This window comes from Bufo bufo, chromosome 11 (assembly GCF_905171765.1).
Source record: "Bufo bufo chromosome 11, aBufBuf1.1, whole genome shotgun sequence".
Lineage (NCBI taxonomy): Eukaryota > Metazoa > Chordata > Amphibia > Anura > Bufonidae > Bufo > Bufo bufo.
In genome coordinates this window covers 21943231-21963728 of record NC_053399.1, presented here as the reverse complement: position 1 = coordinate 21963728, position 20498 = coordinate 21943231, and the positions used below count along the sequence as shown (strand labels likewise).

At 46.4% G+C, this 20498-nt stretch overlaps 1 protein-coding gene and 1 long non-coding RNA gene across 3 annotated transcripts in view; both read right to left on the bottom strand.

The window, feature by feature from the left end:
* Positions 1-5739: 5739 nt before the first annotated feature.
* LOC120982605 lies at positions 5740-8522 on the bottom strand. Its single transcript, XR_005774953.1, has 2 exons — positions 8492-8522; positions 5740-7843 (listed from the first exon to the last, which is right to left on the bottom strand). It is a non-coding gene; the product is annotated as an uncharacterized LOC120982605 (long non-coding RNA).
* Positions 8523-9169: 647 nt separating this feature from the next.
* The window catches only part of PTPN21 (protein tyrosine phosphatase non-receptor type 21), a 41053-nt gene continuing 29724 nt past the window's right edge, over positions 9170-20498 (bottom strand). The window contains exons 15-20 of one of the 2 annotated variants that reach the window (XM_040412869.1): positions 20035-20175; positions 18186-18407; positions 17965-18093; positions 17390-17624; positions 11058-11218; positions 9170-10276 (exon numbers count right to left, since the gene is read on the bottom strand). In XM_040412869.1, coding sequence (XP_040268803.1) covers positions 10148-10276; positions 11058-11218; positions 17390-17624; positions 17965-18093; positions 18186-18407; positions 20035-20175 — 1017 coding nt within the window. In that variant the 3' untranslated portion in view covers positions 9170-10147. The remainder of the gene's footprint in view (positions 10277-11057; positions 11219-17389; positions 17625-17964; positions 18094-18185; positions 18408-20034; positions 20176-20498) is intronic. The other variant, XM_040412870.1, reaches the window with a different exon arrangement.

The window sequence follows — 20498 nt, the reverse complement described above, 5'->3', positions numbered from 1 at the left end:
AGCTCTCAGGTAGAGGTGACTGAAAGCCGCCCCCAGGACACCATGGATGAATTAATTTGACTTCATTGATTGTATTGATCCGCTTTTGGATCTGAAGATTGATTTGCTCATCTCTAGTCAGAATACTGAATGTTAATCCGTGCAAAAATCCCAAAATATTGGACTACACTTACCGGTAATTGTTTTCCTTTGAGCCTATGACAGCACCCCTGGAGAGACCGCCGCCTCCTTCGGACAGGAAACGGGAACTAGAACCGCCTTTTAAAAGAGGGATCCTCCCCTCTACCTCCAGTCCTTTCTCAAGAACTAAGAAAACATAACATCTCAAATAATATCACTCAATTAATTTATGTATGTGTAATATATATATATAAAATAATTTTTTTTGGGGGGGGGGTGGTAGTAAATAACTGGTTGCTGTCATAGGCAAAAAGAAAAACCATTGCCGGTAAGTGTAATCCAATATTTCTCTTTCGCCTATGACCGCACCCCTGGAGAATAGGCAAGAATCCTATCTAGGGCGGGACCACAGCCTGCAGCACCTTACGGCCAAAGGAAAGACCTTCATTAGAAGGTAGCTGTAGTCTATAGTGCCTAAAAAAAATAAAAATAAAAAGTATGCTCCAGGTAGCTGCCCTACAAATCTGCTCAATTGAAGCTGAAGCGCTCTCTGCCCATGATGTGGAGACTGATCTTGTAGAGTGAGCCCCAAACCCCGAGCGCGGAACTACTCCCTTAGAAGAGTAAGCTAAGGAAATGGCCTGCCTGGTCCACCTAGCAATGGTCTGAGAAGAGGCAGCGGAACCCTTCCTAGCTCCCTCAAATAAAAGCAGCAGACGAGAGGAGGCCCTCCAAGGCTGAGTAACCTTCAGATATTGTAAAATACACCTCCTAACGTCTAGGCAATGGAGCTCTGATTCTTTCTCATTCTTAGGGGAGGCACAGAAATAAGGTAACACTATCTCCTGAGAACAGTGAAAATGAGAAGAGACTTTCGGTAAAAAAAAAAAAAAAGAAGGATCGGGAGAAATCACTACCCGATCCTCCAGGAGATCAGCAGAGAGCACAGTGATCTCGCTAACCCTTCTAGCCGAGGTAATGGCAAGCTTTAGGGAGAGCATCTTAGGGGAGATATTATCAATCGGCTCAAAGGGGTCAGAAGAGAGAGCAGAGAAGACCAAGTTTAAATCCCAAGGAGGGGTTTTAACTTTAGAGACCGGGCATAACTTGGACACAGCTGTAACAAACCTTTTGACCCAGGGATGTTCTGCTAGTCTAAACTCCAAATAAGGCACTTAAAGCAGATATCTGGACTAGTACTAGGCCTGAGTTTTTCTTCTTCCAACCTTCCTGTAAGAATTGTAACACGAGCAGAATGTCAGGAACCTCTAACACATCCACAGGTCTATTGGCGAATCTGAAAAAGGTCTTCCAAACTCTCAGATAGATCTCAGAAGTAACCCTCTTTCGACTGGCCAACAGAGTGTTAACCACCTCTTCAGAAAGACGTCTTCTTTTTAAAATCTCCCTCTCAAGAGCCAAGCAGTCAGATGTAGATTTCTTACTTCTGGGTGAAAGATTGGACCCTGGGACTCCGGAAGCACCCATGGGGTTGCTATTGACATCCTGCGGAGCCAGGAGAACCAAACTCTTCTCGGCCAGAAGGGGGCTATAACTATTACAGTGGCTTCCTCCTCTCTGATCTTTTTGAGAACCCACGCTAACATTTTTAGAGGGGGGGGGGGGGGGGGGGGGGGGGGGAGGCATAGAGAAAGCCCTGCCTCCAAGATTGAGCCAATGCGTCCACTGCTCGGAGATAGGGAATAGAAAACCTCTACCTTTCTGTTCGATCTGGTGGCAAAGAGATCCATCTCCGGAATCCCCCATAATGCTGTGACCTGGTTGAAAACCTTTTGATCTAGGGACCACTCTCCCTGGCTTAGATGATGACGACTGAGGAAGTCCGCTTTCACATTGTCAGAGCCCTTTAGATGCACCAGAGAAAGGAGATAGAGAAGTTTCTGCCAGACTGAATATCTGATGGGTGAGAGACATGAGGCCCTGAGCCCTTGTACCTCCCTGGCGATTGATATAAGCTACAGCTGATTTGTTGTCCGAGTAGATATTTACATTTCTGCCCCTGATAATGGGAAGACTCTGTACCAGGGCTAACCTGATCGCATTTAACTCTCTCCGAAATTGTTAGACTGGGATAAAGCTCTGCTGTCCCAGCTTCCCTGCAACAGAAGGGACTCCACATGGGCTCCCCAACTGGATGGACTTGCATCCGTCGTTAAAGAAAGAACCGCTTCTCTGATCCACGGGACTCCCTTTGTAGATTCTCTAAATCCATCCACCACCTCAAGGAGCTCAGAGTCCGAGGTGATGGAGAGATTTCCGAGTCCAGAGAGAGAATACATCTGTCCCATTCCTGATCTGAAGCTGGAGAATTCTTGAATGATATTGGGCCCATTCTACCCCGGGAATCGCAGCCGTCATGAGACCCAACACATGTAGTAGAGATTGAGGCACTCAGATTTTTGTTGCGTTTAAGAGGAAATTTATTCATACATTATTTTCATATTCCAGTTGCCCAATTATCGCCAAAATCAGAAAATAAAGTAAGCTGACTGTACGTTTCGGTCTCAAGTGGACCTTCCTCAGCAGTCAAATTTTTATCTGTAAGGCATGCGGGGTAAATCGGCAGGGCGCTGGAGGGAGACCCAACACAGACATGGCTTCTCTTAGGGTGACAGAGGGACGTGAGTGAATCTGTTGGACTCTGCACTTGATTAGTAAGGCCTTCTGAAGGGGTAACAGACACTTCTGGGATCTAGAGTCTAAAATCATCCCTAGGAAGCTGCACCTCTGGCTTGGACGTAAACTGGACTTTTCTAGATTTATCTCCCAACCTAGCTTCTCTCGCCTAGAAGGTCGTCAAGGACGGGGCCAAACAAAAACTCACCCTGACACGGGATAGCGCAAAGCTTTGCCTTAGATAAGGCGTCCCGATAGCCCTTTAACCAGACAGCCCAACGGGCAGAGTTAGATAAGGCCGAAGCCCTAGCGGAGAACCTTAAGGAGTCCGCAGAGGCAACAGCCAAAAAATCTAGGGCATTGTTTATAATGGGGAAGGAGGTAAACTGTTCCCTAGGGGTAGCTCCTTTAATGTGGGCCTCTAACTCCCCCATCCACACCTTTAAAGGGAACCTGTCATGTGGATATTTGATTATAATCCAACTAATTATATACAATCATTAACTACTAAAAAGTGCCTTAGATGTATTCACTTACTGGTGTGACAGATGGTTACCTCATAATATACACACAAAGATGCCACATGCTAATGAGCTGATTTGAGTCCAGCGTGATGTCAGTGAGTCCAGCGTATATTTAATTCTGAGCTATAGCCACTCCTCTGCCCATCTGCTGCTGATTCCTATGGAAACAAACTGTCAATCAGCAGCAGGTAGGCGGGGAGAGTCAGGAGCTCATGAATATTCAGGACTCATCATTATCAGCTGGAGCTTTTCAATACAAGATGTTGGCAGATTGCTGGGTCACTTTCTTTAATTGACCCAGTCATTGTGCTAAGAGAATCAATCACTTATTTATGTTGCCCTTAGTTAGGACACCATAAAACTGGTGACAGGTTCCCTTTAAGGACCTAGCAGCAATAGTGGGTTTAAAGCTGCTGAAGAGGCCTCACAATTTTTCTTTAAATAAACCTCTGCCCTTCTGTCCATTGGGTCCTTAAGGGAACCCATATCTGCAAAGGGGAGTGCATTTTTTTCTGGACATCTTAGCCACAGGAGCATCTATTTTTGGGGCCCTATCCCAGGGGGCAGAGACTTCTTCATCGAACAATGAAAAGAAACGCCACGAAAGCACTCCGTAATGCTTGCGGTGTTCCGTGACTCCGTTCTGCATCTCCGGAATTGCCGACCCATTCAAGCGAATGGGTCCGTATCAGTGATGCGGGGTGCCAACCCGCCGTTTGCGGGGCACAATACGGCCACGGCCGTGTGCATGAGACATTATAAGAATCGTCAGATGACAAAATCTCCTTCCTCCAAACCAGAAAGGATATCGCTGTCACTGGAGGGGGAATCTTTAGATGCAGCAGCAGAAGGCGGCATTTAATCGATGCACTAACCGACTCTCTGACCTCATATTAGATCAGTTTATTGCTGCTCAAAGATGGAGCTTCCTCCTCTATTAACTTGCTGACACATTCTCGACAAAGGGGTTTAGCCCACGCAGAGGGTAGCTTCTTTTTACAGACAGCACACCCCCTTTCTTTAGCTCTGGAGGTCTTCCTGGAAGACACCTAGGCACAAACAAACATGACCCCATGAGCAATACTAAAAATAAAATCTGCCGGGGAATGACCCCTCTTACCCCACCCTGGTACCGATGTATCATTGGTGGTCTCAGCGCGCTGAACCTGCTCCATTCTGTCACACAGCACCATCAGCCAGAATGGGAAACTGACAGCTCTTCAGTCGGCATGGCAGTGAGCTGGCTGGGCTTTTTCTTCTCGGCGCGCTCTGCCGGCTTCAGATGCGGGCCCGGTGGCCGAACAGGTTCGCAGAAATCCCAGAGAGGTCAAAACTCCCCAGGCTCCGGGAAGGGGAGCGTAAGGTGAGGGACAGAGACTGGAGCCCAGACTTTAGCAGCAGCGGCTCCCCATGGAGGCTTACGCCGCCCGGGGTAACCCTCCTAACTGCATCAATCGCCGGGGCCCCCGCACCTCTAGAACAACTGCATACGGCGGTTCCGATTTTCTCCTGCTTCTTAGGACAGGAAACAGAACTGGAGGTAGAGGGAAGGATCCCTCTTTTAAAAGGCGGTTCTGGTTCCTGTCCGGAGGAGGAGGCGACGGCGGGCTCTCCGGGGGTGCTGTCATAGGCGAAAGAGAAAATTATATTTTTGTTAATAATGCTCAATTATGATGGGAGTTGTAGTTCTAATGAGACCTGGCATTTTTTTCTCCCAGGTCTCCGCTGTATGGTGGGGTTGGATCACTTCGATATAATAAATGCATATTAATTGGTATTTTCTAGTGATCACTTATAGACCTGTCGGCTTTGTTTGGTAGTGCCGCCTGTCGTGCGCCCCGAGGAGTTATGGAGTCTGTGTCCGCTCCCCACATCCACCCCTTAAGCAGCTTATTGCTTGTTCTTTGTAATCATGCCAGGCCTCCTGTAATGGAAATTCTCTATCTATGCTCTGCCTTCCTGCTGAACTTGTGCTTATACACTGAAGCAGAACTGCAGTGTAAAGCAAGGAGGAGACAGCAGCAGTCACTTTCTGATTAAACAGGAGGTGGGTTTCAAGTCATTGACCATAGCTGTGTCCTAGCGGTGCAGAGCTGCAGTATAAAGAAGGGGAGAAAGCCCCTGATGAGGATACTGCAGCTTAGCTGGAGTCACTGACTTGTACAAGTTTTATGTATAAGGCCACTTTCACACGTCAGTGTTTGGTCAGTTATTGTGAGCCAAAACAAGGTGCGGATTAAAAACACAGAACAGGAGCAAATCTTTCCATTATACCTTATGTCTGTAGCATTCACCTCTGGTTTTGGCAGACGGTCACTGAGCAGACAGATGGTGTAAAAAGCAGCCGAGGGGGGCGTGCACACAGCCGAATGTATTTTGCGGTCCGTAAAACACAGATCCGCAAGATACGGATGAGTCCGTGCGACACCCATGTTGCATTTTTATTTTTTTATTTTTTTTGACCCATTGAGTTCAGCGGGTCTGTGGTCTGGATTTGTGGTCTGGATTTGTGGCCTGTAGCGCATACGGATGCAGAAAGCACACGGATGTGTCCTATTCTTGGACACAGATGTGGACCTATAGAAGGCAATAAGTCCACAAAAAAATAAAACAAAATACACACTGTCGTGGGAATGTACCCCAACTCTAACACTGTTTTTCTCTTCCTCTTCTGTTCGGGGTAATGGCGCCCATCTTGTGCTGCACAAGAACAAAGACTGCAGGACTCTGGTAACCGCCCCAAATATTTTATTTCCATGGCAAAAATATACTATATTCATTTTTGCGTAAAATATTACATATTTGGTTAAACAGGAATTACCACACAATCTGTACACCGAGCCACTCTGATTGTACAATATCATACACGGACCCCTCTACAGCCCTGGGGTCAGCTGTGCCCGACCTGTTCTGTAGTCATTAGAAATGTCGATGCCTTCCAATATTATACTAGAACAGGTCAAGGGGTGCAGAAAATGCTCCCCTAAAATTCTAAATTTGCCCTGGAGTCATCCTCAGGTAGATACATTGTGTGTGTATAAATATTAGTTTTTTGTGCCAAATGTTTTAAAATGTTGCAAGGCACCGATTTAGGTAGGATGGCTGACCATAGCGGTCATTGTTCAGCACTGGTGCTGTGTACAGCAAACCAACCCTGACTTCACATGTCTATGTCGAGCTCCGTAGGAATATAAACTCCCAGCATATTCTGACAATAGGTTTTTCTTCTCTTAATTTGGTTTCAAACAGAACCATAGACTTTTCTCTATACGACTTTAATGCACATTATAAACCCTCCTAGAATGGCTCAGAGCCGTACCAGCGGTCCGTGAACGTCACATCCGGAATCAGGGGGACTTGGAAACCACGAACAACCTGCTGTTGATGGATCCATTTAGTAGTTTGGGGGCACAAGGGTGAAGGCTGTGAATGTGATTGGCTGTTACCAGAGGTAACACATGAATTCAAGAAGTTTATGAAATTCTTTGCAAAAACTTTCTGAACCAAGTCTGCCATGTGTATATCTACCCTTAATATGACTGAGTATGGAACGTGTTAATGTGGTTATCCCGTTACAACACCTTATCCCTTAAGTGTCTATCTGGGACCTCTTCGGTCGGACCCCTGCTGATTACTCATGAATGGGGCCTGTGTTGCCCTATTTGAATAGAGCAGCGAACACACACGTGCACTGCTGCCTCATTCATCTCTATGGGGCTGCGGAGGTACCAGAACGCTTGTACTCTCATTTCCAGCAGTCCCATAGAGTTGAATGGAGCTCCCGCTCTAATGATCGGTGGTGGCCCCAGCTGTCGGACCCCTTCCAATCAAACACTTGTTCCCTATGTAAAGGACAGGGGCTATGCTGTTATAATGGGACAACCCCTTTGATGACTGCAGAGCAGCACTGTTAGGGCTCATGCACACGACCGCGCCATGTTTGCGGATCTGCAAAACACAGATGATGGCCGTGTGCGTTCCGCAATTTGCAGACTGGAACGGGCAGCTCATGATAGAAATGCCTATTCTTGTCTGCAGTGGGACATGTTTTATTTCTTTGCGGGCAGCACTCGGAGTGCAGTCTGAATCTTTTGAGGCCGCACTGAAGTGAAGGGGTCCGCATCCGAGCCACAAAAAATGAGCTTAATCTGACTTTTGATGGGACTAGCCAATTAGCTCAAGTGTACTGGGGGTGTGCCAACTCTCCCCTGACAGATAATGTCTGTCATAAGGAGGACTGGGCATTTTAGACTTCAGCATGCCTGACAATGGTTTATTCCGCTCCTGCCATTAAAAACACATGCATGCTCAGCCAAGCCCTGCATACATGTGTACAGGGACGTTGGGAAAAACGGCATTTGACTGACAGCTACGGAAGGTATCCTGAACAAAGGTGTGTGTGTGTCTGAAAATAAGAAAACAGCCTACTTGTTGATGGTTTCCAGCAGATTCTGGCTGTTACGTTTACTGACTCTAGTAAGACTTGCTTGCCTGATCTATGCTATGCTCCCCCATTGCCTTAAAATAACCTACATGTTCCATCATCTGTCTCACACACACAGCTCCACTGCTGGCAGCCCCCACGCCTTCATATCCGGATACAATTCACACTATATACAATATTCATCCCTTAATGCACTGAAATTGACATGGATGATTTCATGATGGAGAAATCTCCCCAGTTTACACTCGTCAAATGTCTAGTTTTACAAATTCTTAACCCGAGTTATGGTACGTCTTCTGCTCCAGTTACAACCAGAGCTGCATTCACAATTTTGCTTACCTGTTACCAGAGTGCAGTGCAGCAGCTCCCAGGCAGGTTACACTGTCAGACCTTGGTTGTGGACTACTGTCTGTAGCCCCTGACCCCCCCCCCCCCCCCCCCCCCCGACGAAGGTTCGCCGAAACGCACGTCGGGGCTGGCGCCATCCCAGAGGAGACACATAATGGGTAAATAGACTCTTGGTTCTGTATGTATTTAATATTTATATGCACTTTATTATTGTTTATATATCTAATAGAGTCACCATAGGTGTCTCCAATGTGGATGGCGCCTTTCTTTCTCCTGCACTTGTTTTTATGAATTATCAATCATGAATTATGTCAATAAATTATATTTATACTTCATGCGGTCTGGCAATTTTTAATAGGTATAATAAATTTTATATATATATATATATATATATATATATATATATATATATATATACACACACACACATATACATATACACACACACATATATATATACATACACACTTTTGCCATAGGCATGTGCGGATTACATATTGCATGGTGTGTGTGTATGTATATATATTATACAGTTGCTCTATTTTCTTGGCTTACATTTTTTGGATATACTGTCTGTAGCTGTAGGCAACATTTTGAATGCAGCTTTGGCAGGATTTGGAGGATAAGAAACTACTTGGGTCAACAACAGCAAAACATAAGGGGCCAGATTTATCATTAGCTCAGGTCAGAATAATGGAGTGAAAAAGTCCCAAACGCTAAAACTGCGCACAAATTTGCGACTTTTTTCTGCTCTGCACTATGCTCGCCAGTTTTCTGAAAGTGGGCGTGTTTTCTTATGTAAATGAATCTCTCGACAGATTTACTATTGGGACTATTTAAAAAGTCGCAAAAAAGTCGCAATTTCACTCCAGTGAGGACCATGCTTATCTTATGAGACTTTTTAATAGAACATGCAACTTTTTCATAAAAACGTGCAACTTTTGTAAAGCTGCTTACTGACGGATAAACTGCTACCGTCAAACCACATTTATTACAGTCTTAAAGGGCCGATCATAAATCTGACTTGGCTAAAACTGACTTTAGCCTCATGTGAAAGTGGAGTGAGCTGTCAGAGTAATGATAAATCTGGCCCCACATGTAACCGATGAAATGTTTAAGACGTAGCCTTACTCTACTCACATTACAAGCTGATCCATTCCTTTCTCCACCTCTTACCATGCAGCTTTTATCTTCAACATCTCTAACACCTCAATCACATCCACCATACCACAACATTTCAGGGTCCCCCTTTCCTATGAGATCAACATGTTTTGGGTCATCAAACCTACTGAAATTGCCATTACAAAAAAAAAGAAATATCACAATATAAAACAAATGTCAATTCTCTCCATAAAAAGTAGCCTAAAAATATACAAATCACTTCAAGGGCACCTGTACAAAAAAAAAAAAAGCAAGGCTCACGCATTTCAGCTACTTATCTGGTTCTAAAATCCAAAAGGTAGGCGCAAAAACTGCAGCCGCTTCCTGTATGTAAAAACTGAAAGCGCCGGCATACATCACACAAGCCCCAAAGGGAATAGGGAGGACTCTGCTGCCTGGCAGTGCAGCCCCATTATTGAGATCACCCCTGCACAGTCTCCTACAGCAGGAAGCGAACTGATCCGTAGGCAATCTCAATCCCTGCGCTGACCGGGTAGCGTAGACCTAATTGTGGGCAATAGGTTAGGAAACTGAAGGAAAAGGTGGGGGGAGGGGGAAGGGGGTTAATAAGCAACTTCATAAATAAAATAATAAAAAAAAAGTGCTTTAAACATCACAAACGTCAGGTTTGATTTCAACCAGTAAAATCAGCGTTGTAGAGAGTAATACTGCTGCATGTGCGGAGTCCAGGCTAGAGCGCCCCCGAGTGGTTGAAGCTCTTCCTGGCACTTGAATGGTTCTTCGTTTCGGCACTAGTGTGTGATGGAGACCCTCACTGAGCTCCTTAAAACTTCAGTGGTTCACTGCAGTCACGAGAGGCCACGGCCGGCCAGTAGGAGATCGCCCAGCGACTTATCTACTGTAACGTGACAGTGGCCAAGTCTCCAGTCGCACCACCCGATTCCCTGAAGGGTCAGATTAGGCGAGAGTTCTTCAGGAACTGGATCAGGACTTTGTATACGAATGTGTACTGAGCGATCGTCTGCACCACCATCATCCGCTGGTGCCGCAGCATGTCCAGAACTAGAGGGATGTCCAGCATCTATAGAGAGAGAGGAAAGGAGCAATGAGCCGGGGCTGTCATGGAGTGGCGGTCATACACATGCGCTGCCGCTCCATTCACCTCTATTAGCCATATACTCTACTTCTCTTCGGCGGTCCCACAGAGCTGAATGGAGCGGGCGCGCACATGCATGACTGCCCCTCCATGTGATCAGCGTGGGGGTCCCAGTGCAGATACTTATCCCCTATTCATAACCCTTTTAAATGAGATTTTCCAGAAAAATACCAGAACTTGCTAATAAAATTTGTATTTCACTTCCTCGTCCTTTTTCAACACCTCTGCTTGCTGTCCGGTGAATGGGAAGACTCTTGTTTACCTCTAGAGCAGGTTTGGGCAACCTGTGGCACTCCAGCTGTTGTGAAACTACAACTCCCAGCATGCATACTTGCTCTTCTCTTATCAGAACTCTCACAGAAATAAATAGAGCATGCTGGGAATTGTAGTATCTCAACAGCTGGAGTGCTGCAGGTTGCCCACCCCTGCTCTAGAGGCTACAAACCCATCCTGATGTTTCACAGCTAAGGGTTTGTTACAACAGTATCCACTGGGAGGCAAGTAGCACAAATCACTTATGTTGTGATGTCGCTACAATGTATCAGACTGGATACAATACTAGCAATTCAAACGCTGAATGTACACAGTGTTCCCTGACAGCAAGCAGATGTGTTGAAAGCAGTGACAGACCGACGGGTCACAGGCTTCATTTTCATAACACCCCTTTAATGATGTAATATAATTCAGGGATCAATCAAGTCCTCACCTCATTGTGTTCCAGGCAAGCGATCATGATCTCTGACAGAATGACCACCCCTGTCCGGCCAACGCCCGCGCTGCAGTGAACGAGCACAGGGGGGTTTGAACTGTTGGGGTCACTTGTGCTGTTTGTGTGCCGGCGGACTGACTGGATCTCTTCTAGGTAGGCTGTTAAAGAACAACTCAGTGAAACAACACGAGCAGGTAGGAAAATCCTCTAGTCACATCCAAAGCAAACAAATTCTGCTGGTTGCTACACTGTGTCTGGTTTGTCTGCACCTCTCCGGCAGTCACACCTTTTATATATTCTGCATTCCAAAAAGAGGGAACACCGGCAGCATTGTAAATGCAGCTCTGGGTGTGACTGGAGTATAAGACTACACCTACAGCAAGAATGTTTTTATGCAGATTTCAAATGTGCTTAACCCTTTCAGAACCTTACGATTTTCCATTTTTGTGTTTTTCATATTACTCTCTGCCTTCCCAGAGACTAACTTTTTCCAATTTTCTGTTCACATAGCTGTATGAGGGCCTTTTTTTGTGGGTCAAGTTGCACTTTCTAAAAGGCACCATTTACTGTTGCATACAATGTAACGAGAAGCTGAAAAAAAATTCTAAGTGTGATGGAAATGGGGGGGAAAATAAATTCCACCACAGTTTTATGGGTTTTGTTTTTACAGCATTCCCTATGCATTAAAACGGACCTTCATTCTCCGGGTCATTACAATTACAGCAATACCACATTTATATAGTTTTTCTTGTGTTTAATACTGAAAAAAAAAAAAAAAATTCAAAAATATTTTCTTTTCATGGCCATATTCTGACCCCATAACTTTTTTTTTTTATAGTTATGTCTATGGCTCACTTTTTGTGGGACGATCTGTAGTTTTTATTGATACGATTTAGGCCTGTGTATGACTTTGATCACTTTAACCACTTCCCGCAACTGTAACGCCGAAAGGCGTCATTGCGGCGGCTCCCCCAGGCTACGCTAACGCCAATAGGCGTCATCTCGCGTGAGCCGAGATTTCCTGTGAACGCGCGCACACAGGCGCGCGCGCTCACAGGAACGGAAGGTAAGAGAGTTGATCTCCAGCCTGCCAGCGGCGATCGTTCGCTGGCAGGCTGGAGATGTGTTTTTTTTAACCCCTAACAGGTATATTAGACGCTGTTTTGATAACAGCGTCTAATATACCTGCTACCTGGTCCTCTGGTGGTCCCCTTTGTTTGGATCGACCACCAGAGGACACAGGTAGCTCAGTAAAGTAGCACCAAGCACCACTACACTACACTACACCCCCCCCCCCGTCACTTATTAACCCCTTATTAGCCCCTGATCACCCCATATAGACTCCCTGATCACCCCCCTGTCATTGATTACCCCCCTGTCATTGATCACCCCCCTGTAAAGCTCCATTCAGACGTCCGCATGATTTTTACGGATCCACTGATAGATGGATCGGATCCGCAAAACGCATCCGGACGTCTGAATGAAGCCTTACAGGGGCGTGATCAATGACTGTGGTGATCACCCCATATAGGCTCCCTGATCACCCCCCTGTCATTGATTACCCCCCTGTAAAGCTCCATTCAGACGTCCGCATGATTTTTACGGATCCACTGATAGATGGATCGGATCCGCAAAACGCACCCGGACGTCTGAATGAAGCCTTACAGGGGCATGATCAATGACTGTGGTGATCACCCCATATAGACTCCCTGATCACCCCCCTGTAAAGCTCCATTCAGATGTCCGCATGATTTTTACGGATGCACTGATAGATGGATCGGATCCGCAAAACGCATCCGGACGTCTGAATGAAGCCTTACAGGGGTGTGATCAATGACTGTGGTGATCACCCCATATAGACTCCCTGATTACCCCCCTGTCATTGATTACCCCCCTGTCATTGATTACCCCCCTGTCATTGATTACCCCCCTGTAAAGCTCCATTCAGACGTCCGCATGATTTTTACGGATGCACTGATAGATGGATCGGATCCGCAAAACGCATCCGGACGTCTGAATGAAGCCTTACAGGGGTGTGATCAATGACTGTGGTGATCACCCCATATAGACTCCCTGATTACCCCCCTGTAAAGCTCCATTCAGATGTCCGCATGATTTTTACGGATCCACTGATAGATGGATCGGATCCGCAAAACGCACCCGGACGTCTGAATGAAGCCTTACAGAGGCATGATCAATGACTGTGGTGATCACCCCATATAGACTCCCTGATCACCCCCCTGTAAAGCTCAATTCAGATGTCCGCATGATTTTTACGGATGCACTGATAGATGGATCGGATCCGCAAAACGCATCCGGACGTCTGAATGAAGCCTTACAGGGGTGTGATCAATGACTGTGGTGATCACCCCATATAGACTCCCTGATTACCCCCCTGTCATTGATCACCCCCCCTGTCAGTGATCACCCCCCTGTCATTGATCACCCCCCTGTCATTGATCACCCCTCTGTAAGGCTCCATTCAGACATTTTTTTGGCCCAAGTTAGCGGAATTATTATTTTTTTCTTACAAAGTCTCATATTCCACTAACTTGTGTCAAAAAATAAAATCTCACATGAACTCACCATACCCCTCACGGAAACCAAATGCGTAAAATTTTTTAGACATTTATATTCCAGACTTCTTCTCACGCTTTAGGGCCCCTAGAATGCCAGGGCAGTATAAATACCCCACATGTGACCCCATTTCGGAAAGAAGACACCCCCAGGTATTCCGTGAGGGGCATATTGAGTCCATGAAAGATTGAAATTTTTGTCCGAAGTTAGCGGAACGGGAGACTTTGTGAGAAAAAAATTAAAAATATCAATTTCCGCTAACTTGTGCCAAAAAAAAAAATTTCTATGAACTCGCCATGCCCCTTATTGAATACCTTGGGGTGTCTTCTTTCCAAAATGGGTTCACATGTGGGGTATTTATACTGCCCTGGCATTCTAGGGGCCCCAAAGCGTGAGAAGAAGTCTGGTATCCAAATGTCTAAAAATGCCCTCATAAAAGGAATTTGGGCACCTTTGCGCATCTAGGCTGCAAAAAAGTGTCACACATCTGGTATCGCCGTACTCAGGAGAAGTTGGGGAATGTGTTTTGGGGTGTCATTTTACATATACCCATGCTGGGTGAGAGAAATATCTTGGTCAAATGCCAACTTTGTATAAAAAAATGGGAAAAGTTGTCTTTTGCCAAGATATTTCTCTCACCCAGCAAAGGTATATGTAAAATGACACCCCAAAACACATTCCCCAACTTCTCCTGAATACGGCGATACCACATGTGTGACACTTTTTTGCAGCCTAGGTGGGCAAAGGGGCCCACATTCCAAAGAGCACCTTTAGGATTTCACAGGTCATTTACCTACTTACCACACATTAGGGCCCCTGGAAAATGCCAGGGCAGTATAACTACCCCACAAGTGACCCCATTTTGGAAAGAAGACACCCCAAGGTATTCCGTGAGGGGCATGGCGAGTTCCTAGAATTTTTTATTTTTTGTCACAAGTTAGTGGAAAATGCAGATTTTTTTTTTTTCATACAAAGTCTCATATTCCACTAACTTGTGACAAAAAATAAAAACTCAGGAAACATGACAGGTGCTCAGAAAGTCAGAGCTGCTTCAAAAAGCGGAAATTCACATTTTTGTACCATAGTTTGTAAACGCTATAACTTTTACCCAAACCATTTTTTTTTTACCCAAACATTTTTTTTTTATCAAAGACATGTAGAACTATAAATTTAGAGCAAAATTTCTATATGGATCTCGTTTTTTTTGCAAAATTTTACAACTGAAAGTGAAAAATGTCATTTTTTTGCAAAAAAATCGTTAAATTTCGATTAATAACAAAAAAAGTAAAAATGTCAGCAGCAATGAAATACCACCAAATGAAAGCTCTATTAGTGAGAAGAAAAGGAGGTAAAATTCATTTGGGTGGTAAGTTGCATGACCGAGCAATAAACGGTGAAAGTAGTGTAGTGCCGATTTGTAAAAAAGGGCCTGGTCTTTAGGGGGGTATAAACCTGTGGTCCTTAAGTGGTTAATATTTTGGGGTTTATTATTATTTTTTTTGATTATTTTTAATCCATGAAAAAAGGGGGAGATTTTATATTTCTATTTACATAGAACAACAAGCAATCGTCAGACTGCCATTCTATTTAGCAATGGGATTCAGTACATTGCTAAATAGAAAATTCAGTATATTCCAATGTAGTACTGCCACCTGCAGGCCTACATTGAATATACCTGTGAAAGGCCAGTTCAGGCCTTTCACAGGGAATGAATGACCCCACCCAATCATTGCATGAAAGAGCTATCCCAGGCCTGAAAAAGCAGAGCTTCTGGGTTTGCATGCTGATTGTCACATTTGCCCATGGGATTTGAGGGAGTAAATGTCTGTGATGAGCGATCTCTCCGATTGCAGACATTAGCCCAGAAACCTGGCAGCTATGGCATCCGCCTCGCTCATGAGCAACCACCATTTTTAAAGACTGGACTTACAGTGGAGGTCTGGCAGGGGTTAAGAGTTGAATTTTGCTGTTCTTTAGGCTACTTTCACACTTTCGTTTGGGGTTCCGCTTGTGAGATCCGTTTGAGGGCTCTCACAAGCGGCCCCGAACTGATCCGTTCACCCCCAATGCATTCTGAATAGATAAGGATCCGTTCAGAATGCATCAGTTGGTCTCCGTTCCGCCTCCATTCCGCTCTGGAGGCGGACACCAAAACGCAGCTTGCAGCGTTTTGGTGTCCGCCTGGCCATGCGGAGCCAAACGGATCTGTCCTGACTTACAATGCAAGTCAATGGGGACGGATCCGTTTGACGTTGACACAATATGGTGCAATTGCAAACGGATCCGTCCCCCATTGACTTTCAATGTAAAGTCAGGAGTCCCTATTAATATACCATCGGATCGGAGTTTTCTCCAATCCGATGGTATATTTTAACTTGAAGCGTCCCCATCACCATGGGAACGCCTCTATGTTAGAATATACCATCGGATTTGAGATAGATCGTGAAAACTCAGATCCGACAGTATATTCTAACACAGAGGCGTTCCCATAGTGATGGGGACGCTTCAAGTTAGAATATACTAAGAACTGTTGACATAACTGCCCCCTGCTGCCTGGCAGCACCCGATCTCTTACAGGGGGCTGTGATCCGCACAATTAAACCCTCAGGTGCCACACCTGAGGGGTTAATTGTGCGTATTATAGCCCCGTGTAAGAGATCAGGTGCTGCCAGGCAGCAGGGGCCAGACCCCCCTCCCTCCCCAGTTTTAAATTCATTGGTGGCCAGTGCGGCCCCCCCCCCCCCCCCCCCCAGTATTATATTCATTGGTGGCCAGTGCGGCCCCCCCTCCCCAGTATTATATTCATTGGTGGCCAGTGCGGCCTCCCCTCTCCCCCCCCCCCCCCCCCCTAATTAAAATCACACCACCCCCCCCCCCATCATTGGTGGCAGCGGAGAGTTCCGATCGGAGTCCCAGTTTAATCGCTGGGGCTCCAATCGGTTACCATGGCAGCCAAGACGCTACTGCAGTCCTGGCTGCCATGGTTACTTAGCAATTTTAGAAGCATTATACTTACCTGCGCTGTCTGTGGCCGGCTGGCCGCTCCTTTTACTGGTAAGTGAAAGGTCTGTGCGGCGCATTGCTTATAGCACAGACCAGTAAGAGGAGCGACCGGCCGGCCACAGACATCGCAGGTAAGTATAATGCTTCTACAATTGCTAAGTAACCATGGCAGCCAGGACTGCAGTAGCGTCTTGGCTGCAATGGTAACCGATCGGGGTTAATTGTGCGGATCACAGCCACCTGTAAGAGATCGGGTGCTGCCAGGCAGCAGGGGGCAGTTATGTACACAGTTCTTTTAGTATATTCTAACTTGAAGCGTCCCCATCACCATGGGAACGCCTCTGTTAGAATATACTGTCGGATCTGAGTTTTCACAATGTGAAAACTCAGATCTGAAAAAGCAGTTATGCAGACGGATCCGTTCTGAACGGATGCAAGCGTTTGCATTATAGGTGCGGATCCGTCTGTGCAGATACCAGACGGATCCGCACCGAACGCAAGTGTGAAAGTAGCCTTACTTGTACATATCTTGGCTTCCATCAGGTCTTGAAAGCAACATAAGTATAGAAAAAACAGACAGACAGATCTGTGAACTGGCCGGACCGCAAGTGTACGGATTCAAACCCACAGCATCATAGGGATTAATGGGAGTTAAACCCATGGTCAGGCCGGCTCACACATACAAAATACAGACGCATTACGCCATAATACACTCATGTGGACCTAGTCTTCGAGGTAACAGAACTTACAGAGGAAACCCTTCAGATCTTCGGGGTGTCCATGTTCTGGCCAGTCAGTGTACTGCAGGTGCCACACTGTCCTCTCCTGACCGGTCAGAAGGTGTTTTATCTTGAGGCCCGTGGTGGCATAGCAGCCGGAGTCTGTGCGGAATCGTGTGGTGATCTTGAACCTGCCATAGGTGACCGTGTTATGTCTCGAGCCCAGTCGTGGCCAGTAGCGGTAACTCTTCTCACGGCCGCCCTCCTGGAAGAGAGGAGTTATTATGCACCCAATGATTATGTCCTGCTGCTGGGGGGCACTGGTAAAGAAGCGAGACCCCAGCTCTGGTTAGTATCGCCCACACTATGGGGGGACCTGGGGAGAACTCCCCTCCCTCCACAATGATTTACACCCTTCAAGAGAACAATCACCATCTCAAGATATTGAGAGGGTCTGAACGTACATCAGAAAGGGCTACCATGGTTTGGGACCTCTCCAGTCTGCACTGCTGGTGGAGTCACTATGCACATAAATTACATACATAACTGTACAGAGCCTGGTATGAAGATAACACTTCCCAGAATACAATTCACACGGGACCCACCTCTTCCAGCGTTACCATGGCGATGATGGCCACTCCCTGTTCCCACACCATCTGCCAGAAGTCTTGGCAAGTGTTCTGCATAGGACCCTGCGTGGCGATGTAATCCCACTCCACGCCGCCGACCGTCACCTGTGAAAACGGCAGCACACGTTCACCATCACTGGTGGGACAAAACACTGGTGACTAGAGAGATTCCTCTAAATTGGGGCAGGGGGCGTTACCTTTATGTGAGAAGCATTGATGTAGCCGGTGTTGTTCTCTTTTGTTGGCACTAGTTCCACGCGGGTGTCATCGTATGGCAGCACGTCCTGGAAGCGGTTGCGCTCTGCGTTCTCCGGAAGGCGCGCCGTGGTGCACTCTGTGTCCGGCAGTCGTTTCTTCAGGGTCTTTTCGTACTCAGTGAAGACCATGCCCTGCTCTAGCCGCTCCTCCAGGAGTTTACACTGAGAGATGAGCAGAGAGGTCACAACCAAGGACTGACTATGCAGGGTTAATTAAAGGGAATGTGGCAAATTTACAAGTTATCCCTTATGCACAGGATGGGGTATAACAAACTGTGGTGGTCCGACCGCTGGGACCCCCTCTGATCCCGAGCATGGGGTATCCAGTTCCCCCTTGTATGAAGGAGCAGGAGGTCAAGTGTGCACCCTGCCGCTCCATTCACTCTCTATGGCAGGGATGAGCAACCTTCTGCACTCCAGCTGCTGAGAAACTACAACTCCTAGCATGCACACTTGCTTTGCTGCTCTTGGAACTCCCATACAAGTGAATGGAGCATGCTGGGAGTTGTAGTTTCACAACAGCTGAAGTGCAGGAGGTTGCTTATACCTACCTATGGAATAGCGGAAAATTGGCACACATTGCACTTGGCTATCTTCAGCCGTTTCATAGAAAAATGTAAGGAGAGGCAGGGTGCCTACCTGACAAGCGGGAGAACGGGACCCCTATTCTCGGGATCGGTGGGTGGGGGTTCCAGCGGTCAGACCCCCCATTGATCAGTTAGTTATCCCCCATCTTGTGGATAAGGGATGATAACTTGTAAACTTGGTACGACTCCTTTAAAAGCTGCATCCAGTTCTGAATCACTGCTGCTTAGCCTCAGTTATTCACTATTTTTAACATCTCTGCTTGGTGTCAGTAAATGGAAACCATTCAGCCTTAGTACTTCTCACAGTTGAGGGTTTGTTCCAATTGTATCCGGTCTGGACAATCCTCTGTAAGCTAAATACATCAGCCTCACAGGAGATTTCCTATAATTGTAACAAACCCTCAGCTCTGGGGAGTAGGTTTAATCAATACCTGGATGCAAGCAAGAATGTTCCTATTCAGTGACAGCAAGCAGTCAACTTACAAATGGTGACAAACTGAAACAGAGTGCGATTTGCCAAGCAAAATGCAACAGAACTCTATTTGCGCCAAAAATCTATTGTACAAAGACAATAGCAGACACTTTCTCTTCCTTGCTTCGATCCAATATTTTTCGCCGTAATAAAGGTACACGCTGTTAATAAATCTGGCGCATATGTAACGTGTCAAAGCCGTTTTTTGCTGCAATTGGTGTTAAAATTCTAGGACATTTCACTTTATTTGCACCAGACTCCTCCGGTCCTTTAAAGGGGTTGTTCCACAAAAAATATTCTAAATTTTTCAAACCAGCACCTGGATCTGCAGACTTTTCTAATTGCATGTAATTAAAAATGTATTACAGCTACTGAGGTATTCACTGAAACCTATCTGCATAGCGCCACCTGCTGTTTGCTCGTTTCCCAATTTCCCTGTCCTGCTCACTGAGACGGACGCACATGCTCAGATCCATCCTTTAACTGCCACCTGCTGCAGCAGAAAGGAAACACCCCTAAGAAAGTTCACGCTCCTAAGCTGCCAGCTTGATATAAATCTAGCAGAGCAATGAATGGGGAGATCTCTGGATCCGTGTGAGGTGCAGGGCTGGTCCTAAATATGTTAGTAAGAGATTGTCATGTATTATATGATGTCAGATATTTTTTTTTTGCAGTAATCATGGGGTAACCCTTTAAGGACACATCCAGATCGTATGTAGGAAGTAATTACCCTCTCATCATTGGATGCTCTGGTTGGCTCCTCCCGCTCGTCATCCAGCAGGGGCATCCTGGGCATAGTTAACCCGTTCCATGCTGCCAGCTTCAGGGGTCCCACCTTTTTCGCTTCTGTGCGGTTCCCTTTCTTTATACCCTGTAGTGAGACATGGAGAAAACTTTCAGGCAATGCCCCTGCCCCGTACACATTCGCCCGCCCCAGGAGGGCGGGGGGTGGGGGCGCTCTGCCCCGGGTGCCGACTCTCAGGGGGTGCCAGATCCTAGAAGCAATGAGCACATCCATCAATATAGATGGAAGCGTTCATTGCTGGAGCACAGAGCTGAGGTCCTGTCACTCAGCTCCCTGCGCTCTGTCTCTCCCGCACTGAATGGTGAAGCAGGAAGACTTCTCCCCGCTCCACCATTCAGCCTGCAGGCACAGATCACGTTACCGGCCTGTGTGGGCGGAGCCGGAAGCCC